Source organism: Mesocricetus auratus, unplaced genomic scaffold (assembly GCF_017639785.1).
Source record: "Mesocricetus auratus isolate SY011 unplaced genomic scaffold, BCM_Maur_2.0 Super-Scaffold_6730, whole genome shotgun sequence".
Taxonomy (NCBI): domain Eukaryota; kingdom Metazoa; phylum Chordata; class Mammalia; order Rodentia; family Cricetidae; genus Mesocricetus; species Mesocricetus auratus.
In genome coordinates this window covers 18,120,986-18,138,146 of record NW_024429184.1, presented here as the reverse complement: position 1 = coordinate 18,138,146, position 17,161 = coordinate 18,120,986, and the positions used below count along the sequence as shown (strand labels likewise).

Genomic DNA, 17,161 nt, shown 5'->3' with positions numbered 1-17,161 from the left:
TTCCACCCCACTGGTCAATCCTGCCTTGCCTTTTTTACTAGTTCCTTAGCCCACAGATTCAAAATATTATTTGTTTTTGTTTGTGTAAAATATTACTCATGTTTAATATATACAACTGGACAAGATGATGAGTATGTCTATGGCCTTGGAGATGAAGATAGATTCATGAGTGTATACTTACCCCCATAAGGACTATATAAGTTATATTTCTACAAGCAGAGTCCCAAGGCTCCCTTTTCCCTACACACTCCCAACACTTTCCTGTCATCTTTCTAGCAAAAGCATGAATCTCATCATAGATTTAATTCTCAGTTCCTTGATGATTAGTCATGTTGAATATTTTTTAAATATACCTATTGGTCATTTGTATAACTTCTTTTGAGAAACGTCTATTTGTGTCCCTTGCCCATTTTAAAGCACACTTACTAGTTTGTTTAATGCTAAGTCATTTCAGATTTGCATATTGTCTTAGTTGGTGTTCTATTGCTGTGAAGAGGCACCATGAACACGGCAACTCTCATACAGGAAAGCATTTAACTGGGGTTGACTTACAGTTCAGAGGTTTAGTCCATTATCAGCATGGCAACACGAAGGCGTACATGGTGCTGGAGAAGGAGCTGAGAGTTCTACATCCAGATCCACAGGCAGCAGGAAGAGAGAAACACTGGACCTGGCTTGGACTTCTCAAACCTCAAAGCCCACCCCCAGTGATACACTTATTCCAACACCTCGTAATCCTTCCCAAGTAGTGCCACTCCCTGGTGATCAAGCATTCGAATCTATAAGTCAATGGGGGGCATTCTTACTCAAATCAGCACACATATATTTTGGTTACGAATTCCTTATCCGATGAATGGCATACAGAGATTCTCTTCTATTAGGTAGGATGATTCACTCTACTAAATATTTCTTTTGATAGGCAAGAGCTCTTTTGTCAATTTTTTTCTTCTTTTTTTGCCTCTGGTTTGCAAGTCATATTAAATAGCATTTCACCTATTTTGAGTTGGTTTTTGTATATGATATTAAATAAGGTTCTAATTTCACTCTTTTGCATGTAAAATATTTGTTTTCCCAACACAATTTGGTGAAGGACTATCTTTTTCTTATTTTGTAGTTTTGTCAACTGTATTAAAAATTGGTTGACAGTATATGGATGAGTTTGCTTCTAAATGCTCTGTTCTGTTTAGTTGTTTTGTGTGTCTATTTTTATGCCAGTATCATACTGTTTGGAATACATAGCTTATGATACAATGTGATATCAGAAACCATGAAACATCAAACTGTGTTCCTGATTAAGATTGTTTTGGATTGGGGGAGTTTTTGATGGTTCCATGTGAGATACATTTTTTTCCTGTTCCTGTGAAAAATCCCATTGAAGATTTGACAGAGATTTCACAGATCTACAGTGTCTCTTGAGAAAATTTCATATTTTTAATGATACAGACTTTGGTTTATTTGCATATCCTTCAAGTTTTCTTATCAGTGTTTCATAGGTGGAAGTCTGCAGGCTTTTCAGCTCTTTGGTCAGATTTATCTATAAGAATTTTATTCCTTCTAATTGCTTTGGAAACTAAATTTTAAAAATTTCCTTTTTATAATCCTCCTGGTTGTTATATAGAAATGTAACTGTTTTATGATGATTTTGTGTCAAGAAATTTTGTTGAATTAATTAATTAGTGTTAATAAATTTTTGTGGAATCTTCAGGACTATAAATATGTATATAGATATATAAAATATTATATCATCTTAAATTAGAAAATTTACTTTCTTCCTTCCTGGTGTGGATTCCCTTGATTTGTTCTTCTGATCTAATTGCTCAAGAAAGGACTTCTAACATCCTTTCAAATAGAAGTATCAAGAGTGGGCATCTTTCTCAATTCTTGTCCTAAAGGAAGAGCTTCCAGGCTTTCACTACTGGGTATGGTACTAAGTATGGGTTTGTCTTACATAGCTTTTGTTATGTTGGGAGTATTCCTTCCAGACCCAATCTGTGAAGGACTTTTATCATGAAATGATGGCCAATTTATGTCTGATCTTATTAGGCTTTTTCTGTATCTATTATTGTAACCATTTAAAGCATGTATTTCATTCTGTTAATGTATTATAACATAGTTATTTATTTGCATATAGAAATCCATCCTTGAATCTCTAGTATAGTCTTATTTGAGCTTCATAGTGTGTTATTTGTAGACAGATTTTTCTTTTGACTGCCAGCTCACAAAAAAAAAACTACTCAGGCCGGGCGTTGGTGGCGCACGCCTTTAATCCCAGCACTCGGGAGGCAGAGGCAGGCAGATCTCTGTGAGTTCGAGGCCAGCCTGGTCTACAAAGTGAGTTCCAGGACAGCCTCCAAAGCTACAGAGAAACCCTGTCTCGAAAAAAAAAACTACTCAGAGATTTATTATTAATTATGAAAGCTCAGCCTTAGCATAGGCTTATTAGCTCTTATAACCTAAATTCACCTGCATTTTTAAATCTATGTTCTTTTATGTGGCTCAGTTACCTTTACTTTGTATTGCCCATCCTACTGGCTTTGCATCTGACTGGTGACTCCTGTCTTCTTCCCAGAGCTCTCTCAGTCCACAAGTCCTGTCTATACCTCCTGCCTAGCTATTGGACACTTAGCCTCATAAAACAGTGTTCAGTTCAGTTTTGAGGAAGAGTTTAAGAAGGATTAACACTAGCTTTTCTTCAACTGTTTGACAGAATCCACAGAGAAGCCATTGGGGTTTTCTTTCTTTCTTTTCTTCTTCTTTTTTTTGTTTGTTTTTTGGGGATTTTGGGGGAGCGGGTTATAGACAGGGTCTCTCTGGGTAGCTTTGGAGCCTGTCCTGGAACTTGCTCTGTAGATCAGGCTGTCCTTGAACTTACAGAGATCCACCTGCCTCTGCCTCCAGAGTGCTGGGATTAAAGGCTTGTGTTGCCACTGCCTAAGCGTGGGATTTTCATTGTTGTGGAACACTGAGTACAGATTCGCTCCCATTAGCTGTAGCTATTGATCTGTTTACGTTCATTGGTTCGTTTAGATTTTCTGTGTTTCAATAATTCAGTCGTGGGAAGTTACATACTCTAGGGATTTGTTCATTTTCTTGGGGTTCTTTTTTCATACTGTACATAAGTAAATCCAATGTGTTTGTCTTTTTAAAGGGCCTGCTGTCAATTTTATTAAAACTTTCAGCTTTATTATCTATTTCTACACTTACCTTGTTACTTATCCCTTAAACTAACTTTGGATTTAGTTTGCTTTCCCCCCTAGTCTTTAGATGTGGAAAGCTAGGCTGGCTACCTCAGGTCTTACTTCTCTCTTCATACTTTCAGTTAGCACTCTAAACTTGCCTCTGAGAACTACTTTTGCTGCAATACCATGTATTTTTATATATTTCCAATTTTCTTTGTCTCAAGATACTTTTTTATTTCCTCTTTGAACCACTTGTTCATGAGCAGGTTGTCTCATTTCCATGCAATTGTGAATTTTCCAGTTCCCTCCTTTATTGATTTCTGACTAGATTCTACTATAACTGTAGTAGAACCTTGATATGAATTCAGTCCTCTTAAGTAAATTTAGTAAGATTTATGATTTAACACACTGGAGAACATGTGTTCTTGGAAGGAACATGTAGCCTGCTGCTATTGAATAAGACATTCTATATGTGTGGGGAAGACATGTAATCGGATACTGTTGAATGTAACATTCTACATGTGTGGGATGACCATGTAGCCTGCTGCATGTTGACATTCTGTATGTGTGTACTAGTGTCACTATTGTTCAGATCTGCTGCACCTTTACTGTTTTACTGTCGTTGTAACTAGATAAGAACTCCCTGTCTTCATCTTCGAATTTTCAGACGTTCCCAAGACTAGAATCCTATCACAGTAGGAGAGCTGAGCTGAATAAAGATGTGGGGTGAAGTAAGGAGCCCTCCGAAAGAAGATGGTAAGTCGGGGTATGTGCTTCACTGCCAAACGTGTAGTTGGCTCTGTGCCTTTGTCCCTGTTCTACAAAACCAGCAACATCCTAAATGATGACTTTGTAGAGCCCAGAACGAAGATGCAGAACAGGCTAAAGCTGACCCATTGTTGCTACGGCACTGTGAGCACACAGTCTTTGGTATCCAGAGGACTTTCACAGCCTCTTTGTAATCTATATCACGTTAACCATGTACATGTCTTACTCTCTGCAGTTCCACAGAGGCAGACTGTGTCTCATCCCACCTGTCTTCCCTGTACCATGCGCATAATAAACATACAAGTACTAAGAAATGAGGAAAACTTTCTGAATTTTTATCTGTATAATAGAGAGTTGGGGTTGTCAACAAATCCTAGCTCTCCAGAATTTCAAAAATAAAGTGTTTCTTGTTTCCTCCCCAAACACCCACTTACCAAAGCTTTGCTTTTTTCTCTGAATTTTCTCTCTTACAAGAGAGGAGGCTTTTATTCATGATTAGACACCTTCACAGGACTACAAGAACTCCTTAAAGTTTAGAATCCTGGTGCTATTGGTCCATATGGGCAAAAAATTAAATATTAAGATGCCTTATCTCTCTCTGAGTGATGATTCCCATCTCCACCACTATTTGTGCTGTTCAGAGACCATCTCAAGTTGCTTCCAAGAAAGAACTGCTTTGAGAATGAACCTCGTAATTAAACAGTAATTGAAAGTTCCTGTGGTTTTATGCCTGGGTCATACCTAGTGCCTAAGGAAATGAATTACTGAGGAAGGTTAGAGCTAACATGGGGTTCAGCTAATTCATTACCCAAGTATTTTGTCCATCTGGGTCAGGTGGTGTGTTAGAAGCCTCACCAGTGAAAGAAAACACGCAACCATCTCCTTTCTTACAGCCCCTGTGTTCTGGTGTGTTTTCTGTTGTCTGTGAACCTGTGTGTTCTGGTGTGTTTTCTGTTGTCTGTGAACATGTGTGTTCTGGTGTGTTTTCCTGTTGTCTGTGAACATGTGTGCTCTGGTGTGTTTTCTGTTGTCTGTGAACATGTGTGTTCTGGTGTGTTTTCTGTTGCCTGTGAACATGTGTGCTCTGGTGTGTTTTCTGTTGTCTGTGAACATGTGTGTTCTGGTGTGTTTTCCTGTTGTCTGTGAACATGTGTGTTCTGGTGTGTTTTCTGTTGTCTGTGAACATGTGTGTTCTGGTGTGTTTTCTGTTGTCTGTGAACATGTGTGTTCTGATGTGTTTTCTGTTGCCTGTGAACATGTGTGTTCTGGTGTACTTTTCTGTTTGGTGATAAAATATTCTAACCAAAAGCAATCTGAGGAGGAAATTGTTTATTTCACTTCACACGTCACAGTCCATCTTGAGGGAACTCAAGACAGGAACCGGGAGGCAGGAGCTGAAGCAGGAAACGTAGAGAAGAGCTACCGACGGGCTGGCTTTCTATGGCTTACTCAGGCTGCCTTCTCATTCAACCCAGAACTACCTGCCCAGGGGGGGCGCCACACACAGTGGGCTGGACCCTCTCACATCAATCACTAATCAAGGAAATATTCCGACAGACTTCCCTATCAGCAATCTGAGAAGGGTTTCCCACCAAACCTGGTGCTGATCCATTCAGCTAAGCCAGCCAGCCAACTGATGTGATGATCTTTTTATTTGTGTGAGTGTTTGACTGCATGTCTGCTGCCAGAAGACGGCATTGGGTCCCCTGGAATTAGAGTTAGAGATAGCTGTGAGCCGCCATGTAGACGCTGGAAACTGAACCCAGGTCCTCTGCAAGAGCAGCCAGTGCTTTTAACTGCTGAGCCTTCTCTCCAGCCCCGTGATGTGATTTTTAAAAAAAAGAACAAATGTACTTTTATTACATTTTGCCTTTTTTTGCCTGACAATATGTGCCCACTGGTACGATAGTGGAATGGGTGTTATGGGGACAACCAACCACTTTATGAAAGTAAAAAGAGAAAATTCTGGAGGGGACTCAGATGAAGAGAGGGTTAAGAGAGAGTAATGGGGTTGAATGTGTTCAAAATACACCACGTACAAGTGTGAAAATGCCATAATGAATACCAATATTAATTATGCATAATCATTAATTATGTATAATTAATATGTGCTACTAAAAACAAAATAACTTTAAAGGAAGTGGAAACCTGGGAAGGTAGAGTTGCTTTACTAGGGTCACAAGCAGACAGGGAGATAACCAGAGGACTTAGGAGATAAAACCTCTTCAGAGTAAAGAAATGTGCGTGGGGAGGGGAAAGCAATGGGGAAGGGAAGAGGGGAGTGACTGAGGTTGGCATGTAAAATGAAAAATGATTTTTAAATAAAAAATTTAATAAAAAGAAAAATAACTATGTGCTGGTGTTGGGGATAAACGGAGCTCACTGAGAAAGAGAAATGTGGAGGACAGGTGAGTTCACTCTGTGACATTTGAACGTGAAGCGTCTGTAGATGATCCAAAAGGCGCTGTCAAGCAGACAATCGAATGCTATAAGCTTGAAGCTGAGGTAACAGGACAAGTAAAAGAGGCTTAGGGGCCATCAGGCTTTCCAGGGTGTTTGAAACAACCCTGGGAAGGGGGAGGGCAAGAAGGAGAGCTCAGAGAGGGAGTAGCTCTGGCACCACAAAGTGCCACCTACAAAACAAAGAGGAGTCTGGAAGGCGCCTTCAAGCGAGTGACAAGGAAGATAAGTGGGTATCTATAAAGGATGAGAGGCGGGGTTCGGAGAGAGAAAGGTGCTCAGCAATTGGAGCACAGGTAACCATTTTGTTTCCCCCACTTTCTTGAACAAACTCGACTTCCAGAGACACAGTGAGTCTGGGAAACAGACTAACAGACTTGGTCCCCAGGCTCCTCTACAGCCCAGACACATCTGCCAACGGAAGCAGATAGCTGTGCACTTGGGGATGACGGAAAAGCTACCTCTTTCCTGGCCCAAATGGCCGCACAGCTGGCACCTCGCGTTAGACCTCTGCTTTTCTCGTTTCTCCCTTCTTGAGTGGCTGGGCACCCAGAAGAGCAGCAGCAATTTAACAAGCTTGACTACAAAAGACACGCGATACACACCAGCATAAAAGCGAGAAGAAGCCTGGCTTCTGGTGACCCTGGTTGAGGTGAGAAACCAGGGGACCCGCCTTGGCTCTTCTCCCTGCCTCAAGCCAGGGTGCTCCAGCCCATCAGTAATCACCCTTTAGACCCTCTTCTTCCAGGCACCTCTCCCGGCTTGGGATCCTTCTGGCCCTGTCCCATTTTGCCTGGCTTCATGAACAAGTCTCCAAGCCACCGGACTCACACCCTCTAACCTGCTGGCACCGTCTGTCAAAAACTCCAACACTTGTATTAGCCTCTGCCTAGGTCCTCCCACTGTTCTTCACGCCATAGTGGGCAAAGCCAAACGTCCTCAGCTACGGACAGGTCTTAGAAGATTTGGCTCCTGCCTCGCGTGTTGAGAGCACTATGATCGCCCAGTATGAAAAGAAAAGAGTGTATATCTCAACGCATTTGAACACGCACCAAAGCCATGTACTAGGAACTTTACGTTTATGTAATAGTCACCGTGTTGGTTCAGGCATCTCGTGTTAATAGTTTCCTGACGATTGTTTCTCAGAAAGGCGATATCACTCACTCTGGTATACACGGTCAGCTTAGTTGGAGAAGGCTTGGGAATCAAAATTATTTCCCCCAAATCAGAGCTTCAGCATGAAAGAATGTGCATTTTGCCCTCCTAATTCTTCTCCTCTGCCTTAAACGGACCAGGTGAAGAAACGCGACCACACGCAGTCTTCCCTTGGGGCCAGAGAAGCCTGTAAGCTTCGGTGGACCCTGGACTGAGGCTGACAAGACAGAACAAAGCACAAAGCCACAGCAGCAGGTGACCCTCCACACCAAGGCCTCTCCTGCCGGCTACCTGGGCGGCCCTGAGTGAGGATCGGAACCCCCTGTCTTCCTTGCCCAACTCGGTGCCTTTGGAACCACGATTGTGGAAGTGAATTTCCAAGGCCAGCTCTGTCAAGTGCAGTGGAGGAGACTCTGGTGACTCCTAGGACCTGGAGGCTTCAGTGTTCCCACAGCTGGGCACACTCCAGGGGCACTCAGGTCAGGTGGGAGCAGACTGCAACCCTGCTCCTTCGAGGACACCTTGTGCCTCAAGGAGCAGCCAGGGAGAGGGACAGGAGCAGCCCCAGAGCACCTGGCTGCTGTCGGGGCAGAGGCATCGCTTAGATCTGGAATTGGCCAAGAGAGTGAATCCCCATCTTCATCTCCCGCTGGCCCCCGAGCACTCGGACCCTGAATTTGGAACCCAGACTCGGACACCGCACCAGCTGTCCCGTGGGCTAGACGATCCGCGATCCCGCTAAGGGCAGCGGCACGGACGCTGAGCCGAGCCACCCGCCCACAGCAGCGGGACTGGAGTCCCCCGCCGCCCGCTTCTCGCGGCCTCCAGGCTCTGAACCCCTCGCGCCCCCGCGCGTCCATCTCTGTTCCCAGAGCCGTGCGAGTGATGTAAGGCGGACAGGCTCGCGCGCTTTCCTCCTGCCGGGACGGAGTCCTCCCTCCCCGCCCGCAGCGCCGTGCGCCCCCTCTTCCAGCTGTGCCCAGGATCCGCTTCCAGAGCCCCGGAGACCTGCACGCCCAGCGCGAGGCTGGGAAAGACCCTCCTCCCCTGTCCCACCTCCCACCTTCGGTGTGCAGAGTCGGTGAGGGAAACCAAGCTTGGCTCTCGGAACCCAGGGAGAGAACCAAGGGACAGCGCATACGAAGGTTTCTGGAGACATTCAGACTTTCCCCATTCACCGGAGGTGGCAGGAGCCTTCAGGTAACTCGGTGGCCCTACTTGGTGCACGTTGATGTAAGACAGGGTTGCAATAGTGAATGTGGAGGGCAGAGGTTGAAAAGAGGGAAGGAGGGAAAGAGGAGAGAGAGAGAGAGAGAGAGAGAGAGAGAGAGAGACAGAGACAGAGACAGAGACAGAGACAGAGACAGAGACAGAGACAGAGACAGAGACAGAGAGACAGACAGAGAGAGAGACAGACAGAGAGACAGAGAGAGAGACAGAGAGAGACAGAGAGAGACAGAGAGAGGCAGAGACAGAGACAGAGAGACAGAGAGACAGACAGAGAGAGACTGAGAGAGTCAGGGATAGCAAGAAAGAGTTGGTGGTTGGGAAGTTGGGTTGTAGTGAATTTTTTTAACCCTGTGGGTTTGCCTACCACAGAAGAGAGACGAGGTGCTCCTTGGCTACCAAGCAGCCCCCAACCCTGAATGGAGTGAAAGATGCGGCCTGATGACATAAATCCTAGGACTGGGCTGGTGGTGGCCCTGGTCAGTGTTTTTCTGGTCTTTGGCTTCATGTTCACTGTCTCTGGCATGAAGGGGGAAACTCTGGGGAACATCCCTCTGTTGGCCATCGGGCCAGCCATCTGCCTACCAGGCATCGCAGCCATTGCTCTGGCCAGGAAGACCGAAGGATGCACCAAGTGGCCAGAGAATGAGCTACTATGGGTCCGCAAGCTACCCTGTTTCCGGAAGCCCAAGGACAAGGAAGTTGTGGAACTGCTGAGGACCCCCTCAGACCTGGAGTCCGGCAAGGGGAGCTCAGATGAACTGGCTAAGAAGGCAGGCCTCAGAGGGAAGCCGCTCCCACAGGGGCCAGGTGAGGTGCCGATGGCCAGCTCCATTACCACCCCCACCCCCACAGAGGAAGGAGAATGCCAGAGTCTAGTCCAGAGTGGGCGTCAGGAGGAGACGTCCAGATATCTGGATGGTTACTGCCCCTCAGGCAGTTCCCTCGCCTACAGTGCCTTGGACGTCAAGGGCTCAGCCTGGGACAGGGCTGACCGCCCTGAGCCTGAGGACAGCATCTTTTTTGTGCCCCAGGACAGTATCATCGTTTGCTCCTACAAGCAGAACAGCCCCTATGACAGATACTGTTGCTACATCAATCAGAGCCAAGGCAGGTGGGACCACGAGACAATAGTCTGATCTGGGCATACAAGGGTCCCATGCTGACAGACACATTGCTACACTCAGCTCGCAAAGGAAGAAAATCTCTGCTCCAACAACCTTCACACTATTAGAAACTGGCATGGTATGTGATGGGGTGCAGACCTCTGGTGCCTGATACTGTGTAAATAGGCATGTGGGGGCATATTTTAGGGAGGTACTGAGAATTGCTTCTCTTTAAGGAAGAGGCAATAAATAGGAAAGAAAGTTCCATTTGCTTCTGAACAATTTAAACAATGTCAAATGTTTTGTAAAACAGCCCCCAACGTGCTAGGAAGCCCCTGGTGACAGCCAGGGGCGTCTAGAGTGAGCCAGGAATCAAATGATGCAGGGCTTTCCACACAGAGGCTGCCTGCTTAGTGTCTGAAGAAAGTGAAGGGACATTTTGTGTTCCTTTATACGAAATGAGTTTTGCCTGTTAAAAAGCTTTGCACATATGGTAATCGATGAAAGAAATAAAAATCAATATAATAGGTAAACCCTCCTTCGATGGGATGGATTTTGGAGGAAGGGGAGTTAAAAATAGTTGGAATGTATAATTGAGTCCTGGTTTCTGACAAGATCATGGTTTCAGATAAAGTGTTGACTATGTTATGTGAAAAGTTAGCATTTTAAGTGGTTATGTTAATTCTTAAACTCATTTGGGTTGATTTGCTGGGACTTTATTTGAAGTTTTTAAATGTTTATTAACACTCACCAGGTGCAAAATGACTTGATGTAATATTTTCATAGATTAGAATTTCTTTTATCAAGACAAAACAAATTTTACATATATATCTCAAAGTGTCCTCAACATTTCTGAGAGGCATGTAAAACATGAAACTACAGAGTTTCAATTAATTAATCCTGAACAGTATGAAAAATTGAAAAATGTGTATGAAATGCAATGGTCAAGAGTTTGGAAATGCTGCCTTTGTACATTTATTCATCAACCTCCGACCCCTGACAATGACTGTAAATGTCAATGAAACAAGAGTTAATTTATAAGATTTACCTGAAGCTCATAGTTTATTAAGTTTACTGAATCAGTGAAATTTACATGATAAAAATCTCATTATTTCCTACTATTTTTGTGGCTGAGAGAAGAGACACCAGAGTGGTATTTATTTCCTGTTTCTCTTGCTTAGTTGCAGCAGATAAAAAGAATCATCAACTGAAATGTCATTTTAGCCCTCTTGTAGAGTAACTGCATTTATGGGAATGGTGATATATTTATTCTTGAGAGTTAGGATTATTTTATACCCTTCAGTGAGTTTTGATTCTAATTATTATACCAAATAGTTGTAGTCATTTTCTCCCAAAAGGTGAATTGAGGACAAAAAATTGGGGGGGGGCTTGTCTCTTTTATGTATTTCAAGTTCAACTCTGTGGTTCTTAAGTCATCTGTCCTGTCTTAAGAATTATGCTCTTAAAAGTCATAATTCTTGAATGATGTTTAAGATCAAAAGCATGTCATCTTTTTAGTCAGGTCTCAAGTTTGGGAAATGAGATGTGTGATCTTGGACAAAGTTCATCTTCTGACACCTCAGTTTCCTACTCTGTGGAAGAGGAATGGGCAAAAGACTGATTTACACTAAGTTATTTCCATCAGTCATTCCCAGGTAGGATAGTCTAAAATATTAAATCAAAGGAACTGTATGTTGCAGGAAGTAAGCTACAGCAAAATGCATGCCCATGTTATGCAATACATGATTAAAACCATGCCATGTGGATTAAATTGCTACTACTTAAAAGAATTTTGTAGATATATGAAATCAGATGTATTCTCTTATTAAATATTATTTATTAGACACCAATATATTCCTGTGCATAAAACTGAAAATATTAAGATTTTTTGAAGAAAAAAATGTTTTAAACTCAATGGATCCCAAAGCAATCTGTCATACAGCTTTGTACTCCATGTAACTCTAGAAGTGGTGGTGAGGGGTAGTTTCCTAAAATCACAATATTCTGTTTTGAAAGCAGAAAACAGTATTTATATAGAGATTATTGGAAATGCTTACAGTAACAAAAGTTTCCCCCGTGTGCTTGCCACTGGTGGCATTGTCAGAAGAAGCAAGGCGGATAGATAGGCAGATGTTTGTTGGGGCTCTTACACGGGTCTGAGGGGAGAGGACTGGAGTGTCCACTAAGGTTTAGAATTTTTCACATAATATGTACATCTGTGCCCAGAGTCCCATTTCCAAATCAAGGGTCAAATGCTGACTTAGATATATAAACTGTTTTTAATCACATTTTCAAGTTGTATTTCAGAAAAAATTCTTCCATTTACCCATTTAAAATACAAAAGCCATCTAAGTATACATCTATGGGTTCATTTTCCCGTGCTAAAAGGATGATTTTCAGATGTTGGGCTGAGAGATTTAACCTTCTTTACCCAAAGAATAAAATGTGAGTTGTAACTTGTGTGGATTTTTCTTATCCTCTTCCAGTGAGCTACCTCCTCCTCTATGCTGCTAGGCAGTCTGTGTCCTAATCAACACTGTAAGTACTGTTCTGGGTAAACCTGTTGTTCTTTTGAATAGAGGTAGAAGAAAGGCGACTAAAGTGTCCTAAGTCCTAGGAGGAAAAGAGAACATGCCATTTATTCAAACCAATGGCCTTAGGAAATTACTAATATTAACATAAGAAGCAAGAGGCTTGTTCCTGGAAGCCCTTAAGAACTCCCAAACTGATATACATTGAAATAGGCACCAGTTTCTTTGCTATTAATTCAAATCCTCATTTTCTACTTGATGTTAAATAGGCGTTTCACTTTTGAAATTTCTCTTGCTCTGTCTCCCTACTTATTAGGAATACAGGCTCCTTTCCCATCTGCCTATTTCTTGATTCCTAATGTGAATTCTGCCAAGATACACAAGCTGGAGCACACTGGACAACTGTTTCAAGATTGACTCTCAATCGCAACCATCTTGGGGGAGGGATCCAAATACAGTTAGGTTCCGGCTGGCTCTCTTCCAGTTCTGCCTGTCAACCTCTCTGAAATGTTTTCAGTACTGAGGCTTAGCATCCACTGAGTTGACAAACATGGAAGAGGAGGGTGAGTCCTTTAATGATGTTTCTCTTCCACAAGTTCTAGTCTCTGCTTATTAGTGATAGCCCTCTGTGCCCACGGCATTGACTACTGGGAACATTCACTGTCTTTACCACCATTATAGTTATTTTTTGCTGGGCATGACAGTCACGGTTCTGTTATCCCAGGACCTGGAAGGGGAACAGAGGCAAGGGCATCAAGAGCTCAGAGTCATCCTCAGTATGAATTGGGGGATAGCCTGGTCTGCATGAGACCCTTTTGAAACAAAAAAGCAACTACTTTTGAGAATTCAGATTCGTAGTATTCCAACAGAACTACTTTACTTCTGTCTTGCCAACTCATCTTCCAGTCCTTGTCCACAAGCATACACAGTGTAATGATTATAGCAATCTGCTTATTTTTTTTAGCAGCCTGCTTTTATCTGTCTTTTCTCCCTTAAATAATCCCTGGGCTTGCTTTTCCCTTTCTTTACATTATTCCTAATCATCAGCTAATAGCTGTGCAATATGCCATTTTGGTGGTTTCATAATCCATCATGCCATTCTTTATTGCTAACCACATATAAAGTATTATCGGTGCCTTTACCATACGGCCACGGAGATGAAAACTTACTATTGAAAGGCTGTCTGCTTGCAGAGGGGGCAGAAATGAGTAACTGTTTACATTGCCGCTCAAGCGTCTCTTCACACGTGTGGCTCTAAGATGCAGAGAGGAGGGCAGCGCGCGCTGCTTCTCAGAACTAGATTATAACAAGGTCAGCCTTCAAACACACCACGTCCAGCAAGCAAAATAATAAACAAATAGACCCAATTGATGGCAATTTCTAACATTCCAAAGAATTTCTCTTGAAGTACTTCTCTATATATTTTATACTTCATATGTGTGTGTGTAGTCATAACTTATAAATGAACTGAAACTTTAGGAATTCAGCTAACTCTACCCAGGACGTCTCTGTGTTTCAGTTCCTAACAACAACAAAGCAAAGCAACTAAAGGGAGGACGGAAGCGTGTAAATGTTTGAAGCTCAACCAAAAATCTCAATGAAGGCTTGCATCCTAGTCAGCTTCTAGTCAACTTGACACAGAAGCATGTAAACACTGTTTGCCAGTTTTCTGTTACCCTGGCAAATTACCTGAGAATACAACCAACTTATAAAGAGGAAAGATTATAGTCAATTTATATATATATAAAAATCACAGTTTTGGAGGTGTCAGTCCAAGGTTGGGTGGGCCCATTGCTTTGAGACCTGTGCCAAGGTGCCCAACACGACAGGGTTCAGACAACACTGTAAAACTTCCCTTGTGTCTGTCTGGGATGGATGGAAGTGGGGGGAAGAGGCTGGGGTCCCCATGGCCCTCTGGTGGCGTGTCCCCAGTGACTGGAAGACCTCACACCATACCTCTCCAAGCTCCCAGCACCTCCTAATAGCACCAAGTGGGGGAAATCAAGCCTCTAAAGTGTGGGGTTTGGGGGGAGAGTAGAGTGGGGGTCATTGCAGATCTAATCTACAGCAAGCACCACTGAGAGCTAATGGGCCTTTCACAAGGTTTCATTCAACAGGCTCCCAACAAAAAGCCTGTTCAGGTTGGGCTCACTCGCCCAGGAGTCTTTGGATTGTAAGTATTTTAGATTTTGGAGTTACTAGATTTGGGGATTTTGCTAAGACTTTATTAGGCAAGCTTCCCTAACCCCAAATTCTAAAGGTGAAATGTCACAAAATGTAAAATTTCTTGAAAGTCATGTCAGTACTGTGAAAGTTTCCTATGTAGAGCACTTGGGAGGCGGTTTTTTTAATTAGGAGTCCTCTACCTGGGCATCATACTCACCAGATACACAAGACCGGTGTGGACCCAGTCTCCAGTCTGAGTTGCTCCTGAGTTTAGTTGTTCTAGAGGTTTTTTCTCTCATCCCTCCTTCTGACCCCACGTTAGAACTCACCCATCTCCGTATCCTTGGTAACAGTGCGAAGCTTTGCAGGCTGGAGGTAAAGTTACAGAATGGATCAGTTATTAAACACAACACTTTGTGTTGTGTTTAACATCTCATATTCTCTTTGACACACCTGTCAAATCTGAAAGTTAAATGCAAAGACGTTTTTTTTGCAATCGATCACTTCTTATTTTCATAGAAATAGGCAACTGCACATAAGTCTTAAGCCCGAGGCAAAAGCACATGAAGAAAACTGGGCTTTGAAACTCATCTGACTATGTATAACCCAGCAGTCAGAGTACAGGCAGTCACCTGCTATGCTAGCCAGTAGAACACCGGAACAACTCTGAAAGACCCGCTCTGATTACTCTGTCTACTCCCTCAAGCCCTATAGGGCAGCTTCCTTTATTTAAACGCATTTTAAATTTTTTATTTATTTTGGCATCTTTGGTCTCACTCATTTTTTGTTTGTTTCTTTTTTGTTTGTTTGTTTTTTCGAGACAGGGTTTCTCTGTGGCTTTGGAGGCTGTCCTGGAACTCGCTCTGTAGACCAGGCTGGCCTCGAACTCACAGAGATCCACCTGCCTCTGCCTCCGGAGTGCTGGGATTAAAGGTGTGCGCCACCAACGCCCGGCTTTCTTTTGATTTTTTTTTTTAGAGAAAAAAAGTGAGGTTGAGTGGATTTGGGGGTGGAGAGGCTCTGGGAGGCGTTGGGGGAAAATATATAAGATATATCGTATGAAGAGATATTTTACTTTTAAAAACTGGGTAATAAGATAAAATGTATTTGGTGTGGTGGGAACAGTGCAGGCATGCCATGGCACACCTATGGAGGTCAGAGGGCAATGTGGAAAGTCAGCTCTGTCCTTCCACCATGTGGATCCTGGGGATCAACTCATGTCAACGGGCTTGACAGCAAGTGCCTTTACCCACAGAGCAAGTGCTGGCCCCTGCAACAGCTTCTTGACTTCCTGGCTATAGCCTGCAGCTGACCACTGGAGCCTTTGTCTCAGAGCTCCCTGGGGAAAGGGATGATAATTGGTTCATCTTTTCTCCACCTTTCCCTCTAAAATGCATCCTGCCTTGCTCAGTGAAAACTCCAAATTGCACCATTTAGTCACACGAAAGGACTATTTCCCTTTTTATATTAAATATAATCAGCGATAATGTGGACTAAAATAGGCTTCTGTGGGTCGAGATTCTAATTTCTATTTGGTGTATGGTTTCCCTGGAGGAACTGCATCTCACATAACAAGAGGAGACACACCCTTCAGCACATCTCCCTTCCCTCCATGGTAGAGCTAACCCCCATGGCCTGATGTCTGTGGTTGCACCAAACCCGTAACAAGAACTGGTGATTCTCGGAGCATGTGAAAACCACTCTCAAATTCAGTCAGAAACAAAAGTAAATCAGTGTTCATCGTGTGAATATTGCAAGTATGTAAACAAAATAGAATTCCTGGCATCGGCTGCTGTCCCTCTGCTAAATTCCCTCTCAGACAATGTTTACCAGGAGCTTCAAGGTAAACTGGCTTCTCTCAGGTCCATAGTGGGGAGCTGAGCCCTCACCCACCCCCTATCCTCATCCCCCGCCTCTCTGCTCCCCACACCCACTCCCCATCCCCATCCCCCACCCCCACCTTTCCACCCCATTCCCCACCACCCCCCATTCCCAACTCCCAGGGAAGTTCTCTTTCTCCACACCGAGACTGTGGTTTGTGTTTCTGAGAAACTCATCTGTTCTGGGACAGGATGATGGCATTGTCAGCAAGTTCCATGAGCGCTATTTAAAGCCAGTCTTAATAACTTCTAACCTATATACTTTGTCTTGTGAATTCCCCACTATCTGAATAGATAAAACCGTATTGAATAACACTTTTCCTGAGCCATAGTGATCACTGAGATTTGGAACACTACAAGACATCCTTTGAATATGAGGAAAGTTTGTGTTAGAAACTCCAGCCCTGTAGCAGGACATCCGACACAGGATTATTTGTTTGGGTTCCTGTTTTCCGAGGTCTAGACCCACCATGGTGTAGAGGGCACCACGTATCAAGGCGGCCAGAGGACAGAGAGATAACATCTGCCTTATCCACTCTCTCCTCTCCTTCAATGCCCTTCTAACCCCAGCCAATGGGATAGCACCTGGCACACTCAGAATTGATACTCTCCCTTAATCATCTCTAAAACTGCTCACTGACATGCCAGAAGCAGGCTTCCCTATTCTCCCAGGCGCCCCAGCAACCAGT

At 43.5% G+C, this 17,161-nt stretch overlaps 1 protein-coding gene across 1 annotated transcript; it reads left to right on the top strand.

Annotated features, from left to right (window-relative positions):
* The first annotated feature begins 8,446 nt into the window (after positions 1-8,446).
* Positions 8,447-12,351, top strand: Tmem215 (transmembrane protein 215). The gene is made up of 2 exons (XM_013119551.3): positions 8,447-8,762; positions 9,162-12,351. Exon 2 carries the CDS (start codon positions 9,221-9,223, stop codon positions 9,926-9,928), a length of 708 nt encoding a protein of 235 aa, XP_012975005.1. The 5' UTR covers positions 8,447-8,762; positions 9,162-9,220; the 3' UTR covers positions 9,929-12,351.
* Positions 12,352-17,161: the final 4,810 nt, after the last annotated feature.

Excerpts from the sequence above, each read along its gene's own strand:
- Tmem215 (XM_013119551.3), top strand. The coding sequence starts at position 9,221 with ATGCGGCCTGATGACATAAATCCTAGGACTGGGCTGGTGGTGGCCCTG.